Raw genomic sequence first — 19,647 nt, forward strand, 5'->3', positions numbered from 1 at the left:
GACTGACTTTAAACTGATGGTGGCCAAGATTCATATTTTGAACTCCTATAAATAAGCAATTTCTTATTCATTTTACCTCAAAACTGGCATTAACTATTGTTAATGAAAGTGATATTTTCCCCCAGGGAGGAGTCCCTTCCCTTCTTCTGGAGGAGCCCTGGACTTTGCAGCCTGTCCAAGGCTCTAAAGGCTGGCTTTTCTCCTGGGAGGGTATGCTGGGGAATTAATTCCCACTCTTTGCAACCTGGTATCCAACTCACTGAGCTTCTAGCCAGCGAGAGAAAGGTTCCTGTCATGAACTTGTAATTCTTCTTTCGATGTAGGCCTTTCAAATCTAAGTTCCATCCTTCTAATCAATCATACTGATACTATTCCAAGTATGAGAAAGTTTTCCTTGGGGTCCTGTCAGTTGTTATACTGTAATTTACTGAGTTTATAGACCCCGCTTTTGCAAGTCTTCCCTAGAGTAAAATAATGGCATCCTCAATGAACACCCTGAATAAATCAAATGGAATTGCATTTTTATGATGATGATGACAACCAAAATTAGCTTTAGACACGTTTTAAGTCATATTCAGGAAACCAAAACCCTGGTCTTAGAAAAGCATATAAAAATTATATATATATTACCCTTTTTAAAAAGGCAAATTTCAGATTCTAATGGCTATCAAAACCAACAATGAATTAGCCATTATTATCTGTGATGTGTTAAAACTGAAAATTTAGAGTATTCAAGAGATGTTATCTCAGTGTTTTCTGCCACAGAAAATGCTGCATTAATGCTTTCCTAATACTTAGTTGTCTAAAATTACATCTTAATTAAAAAGAAAGACTGTTCAGTGTCATGAATTTGATTATGAAAATAGAATAGAGTTGTATTTCATAGGATTTATTTCAGAGCTGCAACGAAAAAGCTAGAAATCTACTTGTGTCCAGGTGCTAATTAGAGAGTAAATGTACAAGGTCAGTTTTTCTCCAGCTAAAGAAAAAAAAAAGTTAAGAAGAGCAAGCTGACCCTTATCTTATCTCCACTCTGCTGGACAAGGACATAACTTCTTAATTTAAGAAAGATGGGCGAAGGGAGACGAAAGAAGAAGGAGGAGGAGAACGGAGAAGAAATGGAAGGGAGAGACGACACCGAGCGAAATGCAGCCGACAGAACTTTAATCAAAAAGATTGCGTAAGAATGCTTATTTAAGATCTAGTTAGACATTTTATTGTTTTCATTTTATAGAGGAAATGACTGGTGGCTAAGGCTGGGGGTTATTTTGGAAATACTAAATGACGTTAAACTAAGCTTGTTGAAATGTTATCTTTTGTAATAAAATATAAAAAGACAAATTGTCTGTAAGCTGTCTCCTTGTTTAGACCATGCTACTGTAGTAAATTGGATATTTTTGACTAAGATTGTTTTGATCTGGCCACATTACCATATTATCAAATGAGGGTCCTAAAGTAATAAAGAGGAAGAGCAGACTTTCCAGATTGTTTATTTAAAATCGAGACAGACTTGGGTGAAGGAGTGTGAAGTCGCCTAGAGCAAAATTACCGGACCCGGTTTTGCTGGCATTAGGGACTAATCATTCCGAATCCCTCTCTGTCTCGTGTAAAGGCAGTTCTAAGGAACGCTTTTACCACATGGTGGCAGCGGTGGGATTAATCATTCTGAATCCCTCTCTGTCTCGTGTAAAAGTACGCTTTTACCACATGGTGGCATCTTGGGATCTGAGCCTTATGTGCCGTGTTTACAGTATAGTGGCAGATGGGATTTGGTTTGCGCTTTGCTCAAGGACTGAATTAGCGCTGGTAATTGTTTTATGAAGGCAGATGTGTGAGCAAGCAGATACACACTGCTAAATAAAGGACAAGAGAAACTTCTCTGGCGTGAGCTTCAGAGCAAAGCAGGGAAGGTTGTAAATTATTGTGACTGGAGAAGACTCCTATGCAGAAAGCTCAGGCTAAAGTGATGCAAGGAGAGATTCTGCCAGTGGCTTAAGGGTTCTAAGGAACAAGCATTGTGCTGTTTAAAAAGTGCCAGCTCGTTTCACTCAGGTGACAGAGTGGCAAAATTGTTTTGAGTGTAGCAGGAGTCTATAAGGAGCAGCCAGGATAATAAAAGTAATTTAAGAGTAATTAAATAAAATTAAAAAAGGAAAATTTCCTACCCCAAGCCAGAGCCAAAAGGATTTCCTGAAGGGAAAGTAGGATTAGTCAAAGCTGACAGTTTAATTGTTTTATTGCTCCTCCCGTGCTTCGGCCAAGGCTGCAGGGAGAGGGAAAAAGAAAAAAGAAAAATGGCTTTTAGCAGTCGGTTTTCACTGCCTGAAGTATCAGTGGATAAGGAGATTTTGGAAGCAGTGGAACACTGGGAAGTAGATAACACAGAGGATGAAGAAGATGCCCAAAGGTTAATGGAAGCAAATCCAGATGTAGTTAAACCTAAAGTAATGCCAAGAAGGGCACAGCAGTACACTGGGGCGGAACAAGTTCCTATTCAGCAGGACCTGCTAACAGAGAAGATTCTTGTGGATGGCCAGAAGTCAGTAATAGGAAGAGGAATTTTAAAACGCCCAGATGATCAATTTGGGGCTGAAAGAGCTGCTTCTTTCCAGTTACCAGGTGGATTGCAAACGGACAGATTGTTGCCTCACCAAAGAGAAGACGCTGTCCTGAGAGTTTTGGCAAATGATCCAGATGACACATGGTCCAAATTACGGGAAGCAGGACTTCCAGAGGAAGAAGAAGAAATAGTAGAAGCAGTTCAAAAGGGCCTGCCTGCCCAAGAAAAAAATCCGAATGAAGAAATAACCACACAGAGGGGAACAGCTGGAGCAGAGGCTGACATTAGTGGCAATGCTGCAGACCGGTCAACTCTAGAGAATAAGTTAGCTGAAGTGATGGCTGATTTATTAGCTTGCCAGAAACAATGGGTGAATGCACACACAGCTAGTGAACTTCAAGCAAGAAGATACCACGAAATGAAACTACAGATTTTAGAGAAGGAAATTGCTGAGAAACAACAAGCCAGAGACTCAATATCTAACATTGACAGGAGAAACCTACCATATTACCAAGAGGGCGATGACATTTTTTCATTTTTGTCACTTTTTGAATTTTCGTGTGCTGATCTGAACGTAATGTAACAGATCGTTGAAAAATGGTATGCTGTAATATGGTTACTTTGAATTTCTGTTTAAAATTAATCAACTTGTTTTCTTTTTCTGTATACTCATGGAGATATTTAGCTATAAGAACAAATGTGTTACTGGTTACTATTAATCAACTTGTTTACTTGTCTGTATATTGATAGAGATATATTACTGTTATGAATTTAATACTTTGTTAAGATAAATTTAAGTTCACATGTAGTCTTATTAACTTTTCATAATCAAATGTTAAGTAAGTATAAAAATAAGAACTCTAATAGTTCTGTATTTTGTATCTTTAAGGGGGGGCGTGTCATGAATTTGATTATGAAAATAGAATAGAGTTGTATTTCATAGGATTTATTTCAGAGCTGCAACGAAAAAGCTAGAAATCTACTTGTGTCCAGGTGCTAATTAGAGAGTAAATGTACAAGGTCAGTTTTTCTCCAGCTAAAGAAAAAAAAAGTTAAGAAGAGCAAGCTGACCCTTATCTTATCTCCACTCTGCTGGACAAGGACATAACTTCTTAATTTAAGAAAGATGGGCGAAGGGAGACGAAAGAAGGAGGAGGAGGAGAACGGAGAAGAAATGGAAGGGAGAGACGACACCGAGCGAAATGCAGCCGACAGAACTTTAATCAAAAAGATTGCATAAGAATGCTTATTTAAGATCTAGTTAGACATTTTATTGTTTTCATTTTATAGAGGAAATGACTGGTGGCTAAGGCTGGGGGTTATTTTGGAAATACTAAATGACGTTAAACTAAGCTTGTTGAAATGTTATCTTTTGTAATAAAATATAAAAAGACAAATTGTCTGTAAGCTGTCTCCTTGTTTAGACCATGCTACTGTAGTAAATTGGATATTTTTGACTAAGATTGTTTTGATCTGGCCACATTACCATATTATCAAATGAGGGTCCTAAAGTAATAAAGAGGAAGAGCAGACTTTCCAGATTGTTTATTTAAAATCGAGACAGACTTGGGTGAAGGAGTGTGAAGTCGCCTAGAGCAAAATTACCGGACCCGGTTTTGCTGGCATTAGGGACTAATCATTCCGAATCCCTCTCTGTCTCGTGTAAAGGCAGTTCTAAGGAACGCTTTTACCACATTCAGCAGTAAACGTCTGCCTAATGTTTCATGACAAAACTGTGAAACGATCAAGTATCTATGACTGTTCCAGGAGATTAATTCATGGAGCTACTTATTAAGTAGCTTTCAATTATACACAATCTGTTTTGTTGGCGCCTTCTTTTTAAAAATAGTAGGGGAAATTTGTTCCTTTTGCAGGAAATAAGAAAGCAATAGGAATAGGCTTGAGGATTTTTAGAACTTTAGAATATTTTGATCTTTCAGCTCTGATCAGGCATAGGAGTAGATGTGTTTCATATAGTATGCATTCTAAAACTCTTCGCACATGTTAAATTTCATTGTTCAGATCAGGAGATTCCTGGAATTTCTGCCTAGATTGAAATCATTTTGCTATGACTCCTTCAGAGTTGTTATTAAATTATAACTGGGTGCATCATTTGTTTCCAAAGGGGGGAGACCTCTTGTGTTTAAAACATACTTTCAGGTGAAAAAGGTCACAAAACACAAATGTTTAAAAAAATTAAAGTTGAAGCTACTCCCCCACTGAAAAGCAAGGACGTTTAGTCTATCACAAATAAAAATTAAAAAATCACCCCTTCTAATTCAAATACACACTACTTTTCCATTGCAGAGTTGGAGCCAGTAATGATCATGTAGAAGGTTTGTATGTGATTTTTCTCCCTCGCCCCTTCCTAGAAATCGGCTCTGGAAGGTCCCATCAATCTGGTAGAGATTTTGGAGTACATGAACCTAGGAAATTGACATAGTGCATAGCTCCACAGCAGAGAAACTAGAATGATCTATTCACAGTTTATGAATTTGGGGTACTCAGAGAGCTCAGTTTGCATGGAGCTCCAGCAGCAGAACTGCTGTGGTAGCAAGGTGTTACCTGGAAATTTCCACCTCTCTCTCTTTTTTATTTAGTTTTTTAAGGTGTCCAAGCCATATATGTTCCAGTACTGACTTAAAATCTTTTTTCTCTTTTATAAAGAGATTGTGTGGAGACTAGGGGCGCATCCCTAGTTGATGGCAACATCCCTGGAAGCAGTCATTTGCACTGGATCAGGCAATCATACCAGGCAGAAAGTACACAAAAATGAAGTTAAACTGACTGGAGAAATTTAAAACATCCCTGCTTGTTGGACCAAAAAAATAAATAAATTCTTTTTTCAGAAAAGATGTTTCTACAGTGGGCTTCCATACGCTGAGCTTTATGTTGTGTAGTCACTGGGTTTTAATTCCAATCCATCTCTGCCTAATTCTTGATTGCCGCTCTGAGACTTTGGAATTCCCTCCCACAGAAGGCCAGGCTGGCCCCATCTTTGTTGTTAAAGTATTTGTATACTTCATGCTTTTAGCTTCAAATCCTGTCCTTTAGTGATGATTTTTAAGGAGAAAGGCAGCATAAAGATATTTTAAATAAATAAATAAATTAAATATTCAATTGTAAATTATGGGGCAAATGGGCCTTACATTGGGTTACACCTCTGAACAATATTTTCCAGGACTGTCAGCTTTTATTGGCAGCTGGATTTCAAGTGGGATTCTTTTCTAACCTCACCTGGAGATCTGTGGTATTCCCTAGTGGTTTCCTGTCCAGGTACTCACTAGGTTATAGACCCAACCATGCTTAGTTTTTAAAAGTCAGACTAAATTGGAAATGGGCTACAGGTAGGGTGATGAATCCCTCCCTCTCACTTGCACTGATGGAGACAGTTCCTTTGGTAAAAAAATAACTGACAGGATTTCATCTACTGTTTTCCTTTATGGGAGACAATAAAGTTTTTGCAGCATTTAATCGGTGTATCATCTTAATTAGATATTGTCTTAATTAGATATTGCTGACATATTTCAATGGGTGAGACAAGGTTTTCAAATTTCACTGCTTAGAAGGTCACAAAGTAGAGTGGACACATTTTACATATGGAAGATAGATTAGATTAGCCATCCTTCAATCTCGAGAGATTATGGTAACGTGCTCTGAATGGAGGACTTGGAACAGCGTTTAGTGTGGCTGAGAAGGCCAGTTCGAGAGTGACAATCCTTTCCGCACTGAAGACAGATATAATCTGTCCCCTGTCCAGCTCCCTGATTTTGCCGGTTTTGGGACTGCCTCTTTGCCTCGACCTGCTGGACAAGGGCCTCTTCAAAATGGGAGAGGCTGTGATGCAACGCCCGCCTCCAGGCTGAATGCTCAGATGTCAAGTTTTCCCATTTGTTGAGGTCCATTGCTAAAGCCTTCAGATCCCGCTTGCAGATATCGTTCTATACAGTTTGGTCTCCCTCTGGGGTGATTTCCCTGCACTAACTCTCCATACAGGAGATCTTTTGGAAGCCAACCATCACGACATGCCCAAGCCAACGTAGACGTCGCTGTTTCAGTAATGTATACATGCTAAAAATTCCAGCTCGTTCTAGGACTTCTCTAAGGAAGATAACAGAGTTGAAAAAGATTCCTGTCTAAATTAGCATTAGTCACTATGGACAATACTAAATGGGCAAGCTGTTTCACTCAGTATAAGGCTGTTTCTGAAGTTCTTAATGTGTCAAATGTGGGTAATGAAAAATGTGATAGTTTCATCAAAATGGGGGACAGACCTTAAAATATCAGTCATACAAAATACTTTGAAACATCCTGCATCGAATATTAGTTACTCTAAGGCAGTTGTTGACAACTGGCAGGTCCAAGGATCAGTCTTCTGCACCGTCTGCTTAAAAACACCCTGAAATGAGAGGTGGCTAAAAGCTTTCTTCTAGTTTTGAAAAATGAGGGTTTTTATGTTAAATAATTCAGGGAACCTGTGAGCTATTTAAAGGGTGAACTGCCAGTCAAAAAGGCTTCTATGATTGGCAGATCACCTTTCTTTTCTGTCCTTTTCTTGGAAGAAGTGGGAACAGAGGTGGATTATATGTCCCAATAATCCCACTTCATACACCTCTCCCCTAAGCACCAGGATTTGAAATTCATTTCTCAACCGGCAAGATTCTGCTAAGAAAACATACCAGGGCTTGCTGAAAACAAAACAAAACAAAACAAATCCAGGTAGGCATGTTACATGGATGATAGTCAACAAGGTATGAACAGAAACTCTCACATAAAACAGGAGAATTCTTCAGAATGCACATTTACAGTATATTTCATTGTAATGCAGATTATGTGAACAATGAATTGCTTGGTCCTCAAAATCATTACTCTCCACAGTTGAGAAGTTATTTTATTAAAGCTTTGGTTAAACATAAAATTTAACTCCATTATATATAGCCAAGAGAAGCCACAAATACAATACTTAGTTGTTGACAAGGCACAATTGTTTTAGAACAGATCTTGCTGGAGCAGTGCAGGCATCTTGTGAAAGTTTAAAGAGAACGCGAATATAATAAAAATTTCAAGTAAGATTTACTTCACAAAATATATCACACAAGCCAAGGAGAGGCAATGAGCTGTTTTCATCTCCAGCAGCGATACTATTCCCAGGGCTAAACTTTGTAAGACTGGTTGTTAGTTAAATGTTTCTCATTTAGAAAATTGCTGCTTATCATTTATGTTTACTGCATTAAAAATTCCTGCTCTTCTTTCAAGGAGCTTGGGTTCCTTGCTACCCTTTGAATCTTCCTTTGAATGTAAGTCAAGCTGAGAGGGGGCAGTTAGTCCAAGGTCATCCAGTCAAGAGGGGGACTTGAAATGTTGTTTCCATGGTTTTACCATACCACCCTGAACACATACAGAACTAGAATAGATCAATCTCATCTGTTTTTGGAAGCTTAGCAGAATCAGGCCTGGTTTCTGCTTTGGACGAGAAACTTCTGGATAATACTAGGGATCTCCAGCCAAAGTGAAAGAATCTTGCCAGAAATCCTGAACAGCCATCATCATCATCATCATTCAGATGACAATATGGACTAGAGTAGTCATTCTCAAGCCTTCTTTGGCCACAAGTCATAAACGCAATATGAAAGAAACGTCGGCTGAACCAGGATTGTATACATCACATAACAAACCTTATAAGGTGGTATGTGAAGAATCGTTTCCAGTTTGTGCTCCCCTTCAAAAGTAGCAGGGACCCTCCCCCCAGGGGGCCACATGACTATTATTTATTATTTTATTTATTTATTTCATTTATATCCCGCCTATCTAGTCAATTGTGACCACTCTAGGTGGCTTACAACATACAATCTGTTGAGAAAGGCTGGACTAAACAGACTTGTAACCTGACTCAGGATAAGAGCTTGGAACAATGATTAATTTAATGTCAGCCTGAAGCCCATCCATAGGTTCCAGTCCAAAGGTCTGAATTGAAAGCATCATGGAAATGGTCTTGTACAATCCTTGTCTCACACGTGGGGCTTAAATGGGAGACCAGAGAAGCTTCAGTATACCAGAACAGACTACAGTATCTCTCTAACCAACCCAGTATTGTCTGTTATTCTAAGTGATGGGAGCTTTTTGTGATTTCAAGTGGAAATCTTTCTGATCACCTGCTGCCATCATCCTTTGTTAACAAGAGATGCATGTGATTGAAGCTCTGAAATATCAAACAAGTGAGCTATTGCCATTCTAACAAAAAAGGAGAAACAAAGAAGAGGAAACAAGTGAACTGCTGCCGGCTTCTTAAGCTCCTTATTTCTCCTTGATGCCACTCATTCTGTCTCCAGGAAGGTGTTTATTGCCCTCAAGTGGCAAGCAAGGACACTCTGCAAACGCCAGTTCCTTATTTTATTTTTGTGCCTCAAATGAACAAATGTAAGTGTGTAAAGGAATATGTTTTGCAGGCATGCTGAAGCCTGCACTTAAGGAGGCAAGATTACAGCATTTGTCATGACAAGCATCTGCTCTGCTCCTCAACATTTACTGTCACCAGGTGTCATGATGGCTGCCAAACTGGGTGGCTTGAAAAGGGGATGTGATACATTCATGGAGGATAAAGTTATTAAAGATTACTGATCATTTTGACTATATGTTACCTACAGTATGCCACTCTCCACTGTTGCTGGGGAGAACCCTATGACAATTGTATTCTGCTGATGGTGTCTCCCGTGGACAACTGGTTACTGATAGCCTCTTTCTGTGGTTGGCCATTGTGCAAATTGAACGATGGACTGAGCAAACTTATGGTCTGATTCAGCAAAGTTTAATATCTTGAAACCAAGTATGAGACATGAAAACAAGTATTATGAGACAACTTTGTGCAAGACTCAAATACATTCTATAGTTCTGCTCGGGGAGAATCTTTGGGGTAGAAAAGTCCCCCATGAAATATGATGAGGCTGTAGTTTTTATCCAGGTGTTAATATTGTGAATCTCTACCTAGGCTGATTCTCAATATCTGTAAATAAATTGAAATATTATATTAATATGTAAGCCCCTAGTGACCTCATTTGAAGGAAAGCGACATCTGAATAAAGGCTTCAACCTTGGAATTATCATTCCTTAAAGGCTATTTCCAGACTCAATTCAAAGCGCTGGTTCTCACCCATAAAATCCTAAATGGCTTAGGCCCAAGCTGTCTCAAGGAATGTATCTCCCTTTATGATCCTGCCTGGGTGATAAGATCATCGGATGAAACCTTCCTCTCAATCCTGCCAGCTTCACAGGTGTTTCTTGGGGGCATGGGAGAGGGCTTTCTCTGAGAGACTTTGGAACTCCCTCCCACAGGGGGCCAAGCTGGCCCCAGATATCCTTCTGCAAGCAGGCAAAGACCTTTCTCTTCAGGCAAATGTTTCCTCAATGATTGCCTGCCTGAGTGGGGTTTTTAAATGAATAGTTGTACCTTACTGCTTTGAATGCATATTTGGTGTTGCTAATGCTTAATGTTTCTTTTAAGTGGTATTTGCCTCATCCTTTTTAGTATTTGCATACTTACTGTTTTAGCTTCAGGTATTGTCCTCTTGTAATGATATAAACTGCCTTGGATCCTTTTTAAGGAAAAAGGTGAGGTAAAATATTTTAAATAAATAATGACAGTAAACATATCCATAAAGTAGTAAATTAAAATTTGGAAGTTGGTTTTCAAACAAATAAGTGAAACATTAAATTTAAATCTTAAGAATATGTCCAAAAACAGTACTTTTACTAACATTTGAGAGGGAACAATGGAAGTTGACAAAGAAATAATTGATTATAAATTTAGTAAAAGCAGCTAAATTAATAATGGCAAAGAATTGGAAGGTTAAGTGTGATCTCCAGCTAAATGAAAAGTATAATGTGGAATATAGCTATTATTGATAAATTAACATGTGAAATTAGAGTGAAAAAAAGAATGGGACATAAGAATGAGTTTGGGGATATATGGGGAGAATTTACTGATTTTGTATTAGCAAAGGGGAAAAGTTGTGTACCTTCACAAGAATCAATGTATTTTTGGAAAGGAAATGGGGCTCCATATAAGGAAGGAATAGACTATCTCCATTGGTCCTAATGAAGGGAAGCACAATAAGTGTATATGTAGATTTGTGGTTTTTAAAAATTTATTAATAAAAGAAGAAGAAAATAGCAACTTCTTTTTAGAAAATGAGCAAATTCTCTTTGAGAGGAACTCCCATTACACTTACTAGATAGCAGATTCATTTTTCCAAATAATGGTTATACAAATTGACCTACTTGAATAAAAAAGATGGTCATAAAGGAGAAGTACTGAGGAGGAGATGATTATATGAACCTGTTAACTTTCAAATGTCCTTTAAATTGTGCTAGTTGTTTATATATATCTGCTGCTTGCTTGAATCTGTCTTCATCCCTAAAAAGTGACATTTTCCATGGTATTTTGCTCTAAAGTGTTTGATGCATTAAAATAAAATAAACTTAGCTCCATAAAACAGGCTGGTGGTTAGTCCATTAGCCCGTTCATAACAGGAAAAAAGCAGTTTTCCTTAGGGCAGTTGAACCCTGTTGTAAACATAGGACATGACCTAGTAAATGTTTAAAGTTTATGTCTGTTTGATACGTTAAATGAGAGAATCTCTGTGAAACAAATTTTTGGGTCTTTAGGGTAAAAAAGTAATGTGGTTGAAGAAATACACATACAATGCCAAGTCAGAAACAGGCTGCAAAAGATGTCTGTGTGGAGTGATGAAAGACAGGAGCAGAACTTGGAAAAGTTACTTTTTCAGATGACAAATCCCAGAATCTTTCAGTCAGAATAGTCACATGCTGACTTGGGAATTAGGGGAGTTACAGTCCCCCAAAAGTTACTTTTAAAATCTCTGGCCTGAAGCAGCAACTTCACACATGCCACCAGATGTATCACACTGGAAGACTATAAATCAAATATCAGGAACCACAAGACAATGCTGCATCTTTCTGCCTTGTGTTCTGGATGCTTATTCCTCAAAAGAGGGTACCCTGGGGTCTGAAACAGAGAGAGAAAGATCACTTTTCAGATTCAAAATAGGTAATATATATTTGTGCATACTTAGCATGGTGTTCCCCTTCATGGATTGCTGCCTTGTCGTGGCGAAGGGGCTTGAGTAACTCAGAGAAACTATGGGCTATGCCATGCAGGGACACCCAAGACGGACAGGACATAGTGGAGAGTTCCGACTAAACGCAATCCACCTGGAGTAGGAAATGGCAATGCCACTCCAGTATCTTTGCCAAGAACGCCCCATGATCAGAAACAAAAGGCTAAAAGATATAACGCTGGAAGATGGGCCCCTCAGGTTGAAAGGCGTCCCACATGCTACTGAGGAAGAGTGGAGGACAAGTACAAGTAGCTCCAGAGCTAATGAAGTGGCTTTGCCAAAGCTGAAAGGACGCTCAGCTGTGGACGTGCCTGGAAGTGAAAGGAAAGTCCAATGCTGCAAAGAAATATACTTCATAAGAACCTGGAATGTAAGATCTATGAACCTTGGGAAGCTGGAGGTGGTCAAACAGAAGATGACAAGAATAAACATCGACATCCTGGCCATCAGTGAACTAAAATGGACAGGAATGGGCGAATTCAGCTCAGATGATTATCATATCTACTATTGTGGGCAAGAATCCCGTAGAAGGAATGGAGTAGCCTTCATAGTCAACAAAAGAGTGGGAAAAGCTGTAATGGGATACAATCTCAAAAATGATAGAATGATGTCAATACGAATCCAAGGCAGACCATTCAACATCACAATAATCCAAATTTATGCACCAACCACCATTGCAGAGTAGACTGAAATTGAACAATTTTATGAAGATTTACAACACCTTCTAGAACTGACACCAAAGAAAGATGTTCTTCTCATTCTAGGGGACTGGAATGCTAAAGTAAGGAGCCAAGAGATAAAAGGAACAACAGGGAAGTTTGGCCTTGGAGTTCAGAACGAAGCAGGGAAAAGGCTAATAGAGTTTTGTCAAGAGAACAAGCTGGTCATCACAAACACTCTTTTCCAACAACACAAGAGGCGACTCTGTACATGGAAATCACCAGATGGGCAATATCGAAATTGATTATATTCTCTGCAGCCAAAGATGGAGAAGCTCTATACAGTCAGCAAAAACAAGACCTGGAGCTGACTGCGGCTCTGATCATCAGCTTCTCATAGCAAAATTCAAGATTAAACTGAAGAGAGTAGGAAAAACCACTGGGCTACTCAGGTATAATCTAAACCAAATCCCTTATGAATACACAGTGGAAGTAAAGAACAGATTTAAGGAACTCGATTTGGTGGACAGAGTGCCTGAAGAAATTTGGATAGAGGCTCGTAACATTGTACAGGAGGCAGCAACAAAAACCATCCCAAAGAAAAGGAAATGCAAGAAAGCAAAGTGGCTGTCCAACGAGGCCTTAGAAATAGCAGAGAGTAGAAGGGAAACAAAATGCAAGGGAGATAGGGAAAGTTACAGAAAATTGAATGGAGACTTCCAAAGAATAGCAAGGAGAGACAAGAGGGCCTTCTTAAATGAACAATGCAAAGAAATAGAGGAAAATAACAGAAAAGGAAAAACCAGAGATCTGTTCAGGAAAATTGGAGATATTAGAGGAACATTTTGTGCAAAGATGAACATGATAAAGAACAAAAATGGGAGGGACCTAACAGAAGCAGAAGACATCAAGAAGAGGTGGCAAGAATACACAGAGGAATTATATCAGAAAGATTTAGATATCCCAGACAACCCAGATAGTGTGGTTGCTGACCTTGAACCAGACATCCGGGAGAGTGAAGTCCAGTGGGCCTTAGAAAGCTTGTCTAACAACAAGGCCAGTGGAGGTGATGACATTCCAGTGGAACTATTTAAAATCTTAAAAGATGCTGCTGTTAAGGTGCTACATTCAATATGCCAGCAAGTTTGGAAAACTCAACAGTGGCCAGAGGACTGGAAAAGATCAGTCTAAATCCCAATACCAAAGAAGGGCAGTCCCAAAGAATGCTCCAACTACCGTACAATTGCACTCATTTCACACGCTAGCAAGGTTATGCTCAAAATCCTCCAAGGTAGGCTTCAGCAGTATGTGGACCGAGAACTCCCAGAAGTACAAGCTGGATTCCGAAGGGGCAAAGGAACCAAAGACCAAATTGCTAACTTGCGCTGGATTATGGAGAAAGCCAGAGAGTTCCAGAAAAACATCTACTTCTGCTTCATTGACTATGCAAAAGCCTTTGACTGTGTGGACCCCAGCAAACTATGTCAAGTCCTTAAAGAAATGGGCGTGCCTGACCACCTTATCCATCTCCTGAGAAACCTATATGTGAGACAGGAAGCAACAGTTAGAACTGGATGTGGAACAAAATTGGGAAAGGAGTATGATAAGGCTGTATATTGTCCCCTGGCTTATTTAACTTATATGCAGAATACATCATGCGGAAAGCCGGACTGGAGGAATCCCAAGCCAGAATTAAGATTGCCGGGAGAAATATCAACAACCTCCGATATGCAGATGATATCACTCTGATGGCAGAAAGTGAGGAGGAATTAAAGAACCTTGTAATGAGGGTGGAAGAGGAGAGTGCAAAAAACGGCCTGATACTGAACATCAAAAAAACTAAGATCATGGCCACTGGTCCCATCACCTCCTGGGAAATTGAAGGGGGAGATATGGAAACAGTGACAGGTTTTATTTTCTTGGGCTCCATGATCACTGCAGATGGAGACAGCAGCCACGAAATTAAAAGATGCCTGCTTCTTGGGAGGAAAGCGATGACAAACCTTGACAGCATCTTAAAAAGCAGAGACATCACCTTGCCAACAAAAGTCCGAATAGTCAAAGCTATGGTTTTTCCTGTCGTGATGTATGGAAGTGAGAGCTGGATCATAAAGAAAGCAGACCGCCGAAGAATTGATGCCTTTGAATTGTGGTGCTGGAGGAGGCTCTTGAGAGTCCCCTGGACTTCAAGGAGAACAAACCTATCAATTCTAAAGGAAATCAACCCTGAGTGCTCACTGGAAGGACAGATCCTGAAGCTGAGGCTCCAGTACTTTGGCCATCTCATGAGAAGACTCCTTGAAAAATACCTTGATGTTAGGAAAATGCGATGGCAAGAGGAGAAGCGGACGACCGAGGATGAGATGGCTGGACAGTGTCTGCGAAGCAACCAACATGAAATTGACACAAATACGGGAGGCAGTGGAAGATAGGAGGGCCTGGCATGCTCTGGTCCATGGGGTCACGAAGAGTCGGACACAAGTAAACGACTAAACCACGACAAGCATGGTGTTGGGATAAACTAAGGCAGTGGTCCCCAACCTTTTTAACCCTGCAGACCGGTTGGGGAAGGTGTGGCACCCCCCTGCTCGTGCGCATGCATGAAGGGGTAGGCGCTCATCTGGGGCACTTGCGCTCTCATGTGCATGTGCAAAGGAGTGGGAGAGCACTCGTGCAGGTGTGGGCACTTGTACATTTGCACGAAAGGTGATTCAACACTTGGGGGGCACTTGTGTGCACGTGCGAAGGGGTGGGGGAAGGTCTATCTCTGTGGCCTGGTCCGGCTAAGACCACGGACTGGCACCAGGCCGCGGACCGGGGGGTTGGGGACCTCTGAACTAAGGGACTAGGACTACCTTGTTCAATTCCCTGGCTTGGCCATGGAAACTCACTTGGGGGTGGAACTGATAAAACCATATAAAAATACCACAAGCTGACTGATAGCCGAGTAGTGTAGGTATCTGTCTGCAAAGCCAGAGGCTAGGAGTTCGATTCCCCACTGTGCCTCCTGTGAGAAAAGCCAGCCTGTGTGGCCTTGGGCAAGCTACACAGTCCCAGGGTGCCCCCAGAAGAAGGGAACAATAAATGCCCTCTATGTAGAAAACCCTCAGAAACAGTTGCCACAAGTCAGAATTGATTTGACGATTCATGATGACAATTATAATTGAAGACCTCACTTACTTTGAAAACTGTGTCAGATTGCTGCTGCTTTTGGGGAGCTGTATGAATTGATGCTCCTCCACCCTCAAAAAACCTCACTCTTGTCGTCAAAACTCCTGCTGTGATCTTGTAAAATAAAAACCTTGGTTTCTCTATTGAGTCAGTCCATCTCAAGTTCCGTTTTCCTCTTCTCCTAGCATTATTGCCTTTTCCAGGGAAGTTTGTCTCCTCACGATAATTTATCCTATTGAAAATGGCTTTTTAGACAAACATGATGGTGGTGGGTTGCAAGTTACTTTATTATGAATGGGTTTATTATATAAGTAGGACTATCTGCATTAGCTTTTATTGTTACAGTGTTTCCCAACCTTTTTCCAGTAGGGCCCCCTTTTTATCATAGAGTTGTAAGTTGGTTTTGCCTTGATAGCACATAGCAACAATATACATTACAGTTCTTTGTTTGGATGAGATACAATTCAGTGGTGCTTCTGTAGTGGAATTTCTGTAGTATTTCTGTCATTGTCCAAGTATGTTCACAGTCCTCACATTCTTTGGGGAAGTTCCTTCCATGTCTCCCTATTATAATTTATTACACTTGTATATTTTTCTCACAGCAAGATGAATGTTTCTCATTTATTTATAACTCTTTATCAGTCACAGGGAGTTATTTTTATTGTTTGGATTTTATCTCTTAAAATACCCGAGCCAGTATGGCCACCAGGATTCGTGGAGTTGCGAGTTTTTTTTTTTTTTAATCCATCTCTGTTTTGCTATAAAGCTGTTTGGAAAGCCACACATAAAAAGCAAGTAACAGAAACATGCTGTTTAAAATATTTGAGACCGCTTTAAAAAGAAGGGGGGGAAAATGACACAAATTACAAACAGGAGCATTCGTTTGATTAATAAACAACACCTATTTCGACACCTACAATTAAGAAATTCTAGAGTGGTAGCAATGACCAGATAGGCGAAGTATAAATAGAATAAATAGAATGAATGAATGAATGAATAGAATAAATTAATTAATTAATTAATTAATTAAAATTAAATTAATTAAAATAAATTAAAATAAAATAAAATAAAATAAACACACCCATAAGGTGGAACCAAGATTCCACAAAATCGTTTCCACCCGAGTCACCCCTGGTTCCCAAGCCTGAGCTAGCTATACTGTATTTATTTGACCAAGGCCGGCCGCGAGCCAGCCCCTTCTGGACTACAAACCCCAGAAAGCCGGGGCGCTGCTTTTGGCCAATCATCGGCGACCGTCTTGGCGCTCGGGCTCCTGGGATCTGTAGGAGACGGCGGTCCAAAAGAGGCGGCGCGGCGGCAGTCGAGCCCAACCCAGGGGGAGGGACGGAGCGGCGCAAGAGGGAAAAAAAAAAAAGGTGGGGGATCCAGGTACCTCGCCGGCGGCCCTGCAGGTGACAGCAGCCGGGGATCAGGGTTTGGGCGGCGGGGGGGGGAGAGGGGGAAGGGTCGGCGGCGGATGAACCGGGCCTTTTGGAGGCAGACAAGAGACCCCAAGAACAGGGTGCAGGGAAGGGGCAGGGAGCCGAACCGGCCCGGGCCCTGGATCGCCGCGCGGGGCGAGCGCGCCTTGGAGCCTCTTTGCAGCAAGGCGGACCAGGCACGCGGCGCGTTGCTTGCTTGCTTGCTTTGGGGCGAGATCGAGACTCCGGAGCATGTAAATCTCTGCACCAGTGCCGTGACCGGCAGCACCGGAGCAGATCTGGGGGAGGCGGGGGTGGGTGTGTGGGGGTGGGGAGAAGGGAGACCCTCGTCCACTCGCCGGGTCTCTTTCTCCTGCCGCCCTCGCTAGCGTCCCGGGCAGATTCGGCTGCCTCCCCTTCCCCGTGGCCTGCAGACTCTCAATCGGTGTTCGAAGCCGAACTTCCCACCTCCGAGATGCCGAAGGTCTGAGGCGTGTATTATGTATAAAGCAAGGGGGGGGGGTTGCAAGCCAGAGGGATGCCTAAAGTGCTGCAAAAGTGTGTGCCCAGGAGGGCCGGCAGGATTTGGGAAGGGAAAGGCTGAGCAGCAGCTGGAGGGGACCCCCACTACTGAAAATCCCTCACCCGGGATCTCCGGGAGGGGGAAACTAAGGGTCCATTTTCTTCTAGAATGACCAGGTTAGCATTGTTTTAAAGTCTTTTTTTTCCCCTGACCCCACCGCTGAGGAACACAGGATGGATATTCCTTAACAAGGAATGCCATCGGATCGAAACAAATTTTAACCCCCGCCCCCGCTCCTTCCTTATAGTGGCCATTGAAATGAAGGGGTATTTTCTTTCCCTTCATATTCACCTTGCTTTTTGGGATTTCTCTCTTCCGCAGTTTATTCTCTTGGGAAACCTGCTTCAGCCCATGTGCTTTTCTGCTCAGTGCTGAGGGAAGCATCCTGTTCACTCCTCTCTCTTTCTCTCTCAGCTTCCTCCCAAAGCTGTTTTATTGTCACCCCCCACCCCCTTTTTTAGCCGCTATTTTTTGCCTCCTGGCATGTTGTTGAGGCTGCTGTTCTTGTTGCTTTGGCAATTTCCGAGCTCTCAGCTTCCGAACCCATCGCTTCAGCCATTGTCCTGGGCTGAACCTGGAGAAAAGTGTTCGAGCAGTTGCATTAGCCGGAGCATGAATTGATTTACTGTCCAGCTTCTCGGAGGCAATCCCTGGGCGGAATGGGAGCGAGCGAGCGCCTGGGAAACAGCAGCTAGGGGAAGGCGAAGGCAGAAGAATCCTTTTGTGTGCTCCCTTGCACACATACTCCCTTCTGTTTCCTTCTCACCACCTCCGTTGTCCTGCCTACAACAAGATTTGAGTTTTGCAGCGGCGCTCAAGTAGGAGGCCGAGGGGGGGTGTCTTTCTGTCTCTCCCTACTGGCTGTGTTGTGCTTGTCCCTTGATGTGTTGATGCTTGCTGTCTTGCAGCTGATCTTCGCCCGGGAGCTGCATGCATGTCGGATGCAGGCGCTGCCAAGAGAGTAGGCTGCCCTTGGTTGCACAGGAGAACGTGTGCTGATCTCCACAACTTGACATCAGAGCATCCCCCAGCCATCTGTGACTGAGCTGTCTGAAGCAGTGGTACATAGTAAGGAGGAGGAGGAGGAGGCGGCAGCAGCGACGTTAGCAGTAACAGCAGCCGCGGCTAACCCTGCCCTCTGTTGAGTTTGTATTACCAGAGTATGCGCTGATTTGCTGCCTTGCCTTTTAGACCCATCCCAGTCGTCCGGGTGCGTGGTGCATGGTGTGGGGGGGATCCACTGTCTCCGTAATAAATGATAGAGGATACAATGACTTTGCTCTCTCTGCTGGGTCGGATCATGCGTTACTTCTTGCTGAGACCAGAGACACTCTTCCTGCTATGCATCAGCCTGGCCCTGTGGAGCTACTTCTTCCATACGGATGAAGTGAAGACCATCGTCAAGTCCAGCAGGGATGCCGTGAAGATGGTGAAGGGCAAAGTGGCCGAGATCATGCAGAACGACCGCCTTGGGGGTCTGGATGTGCTCGACGCTGAGTTCTCCAAGACCTGGGAGTTTAAGAACCACAATGTGGCTGTGTACTCCATCCAAGGCCGCAGGGACCACATGGAGGACAGGTTTGAAGTGATCACAGACCTGGTGAACAAGACCCATCCTTCCATATTTGGGATATTTGATGGGCATGGAGGAGAGGCAAGTTTCAGAATGTTCGTTTCTGGTAAAGGGGAATTACTGCAACTTTACCTCTCTCTTTATTTATTGCAATATTCATCTAGGGAACAGTGAGAAGATTGATGTTAAATTGCTATCAGAGTCGATTAGTTATGGTTTAGGTAGAAAGTTTAGTGGATGGAGCTGGAGAAAGTGGAAAAGACTTAGTCCTCTTGTCAGTTAAAAACTGCAGATGGAACATCCTGAGAGCAATGATTGGGCCCTTGGACTTGCCTAGAGTAAAGCCTAGCATTGCCAGCTTAGGTGATGAGGCTGGCTGTGTGAATTTCGGAGATGTGTATAATGGTTAATTTTGAAATGAGGCATTGAAATGAAGCATATTTTTATTGCAAGAAAAAAAAAAGGGTTAGCAAAAGATTCCTGATCTTCCTGGCGATGAAACAAAGCTGACATACTTACTTCTAGCCAAAGAAGCAACTGTCAAGT

The 19,647-nt window shown here is 41.9% G+C and overlaps 1 protein-coding gene and 1 long non-coding RNA gene across 2 annotated transcripts in view; one reads left to right on the forward strand and one right to left on the reverse strand.

Annotated features, from left to right (window-relative positions):
* Window positions 1-6,821: 6,821 nt before the first annotated feature.
* Window positions 6,822-18,438, reverse strand: LOC144587782 (uncharacterized). Its single transcript, XR_013542926.1, has 2 exons — window positions 17,820-18,438; window positions 6,822-10,149 (listed from the first exon to the last, which is right to left on the reverse strand). It is a non-coding gene; the product is annotated as an uncharacterized LOC144587782 (long non-coding RNA).
* The window catches only part of PPM1L (protein phosphatase, Mg2+/Mn2+ dependent 1L), a 232,248-nt gene continuing 231,037 nt past the window's right edge, over window positions 18,437-19,647 (forward strand). The window contains exon 1 of the mRNA XM_078389030.1: window positions 18,437-19,182. Coding sequence (XP_078245156.1) covers window positions 18,784-19,182 — 399 coding nt within the window. The 5' untranslated portion in view covers window positions 18,437-18,783. The remainder of the gene's footprint in view (window positions 19,183-19,647) is intronic.

This window comes from Pogona vitticeps, chromosome 3, assembly GCF_051106095.1.
Source record: "Pogona vitticeps strain Pit_001003342236 chromosome 3, PviZW2.1, whole genome shotgun sequence".
Classification (NCBI taxonomy): domain Eukaryota; kingdom Metazoa; phylum Chordata; class Lepidosauria; order Squamata; family Agamidae; genus Pogona; species Pogona vitticeps.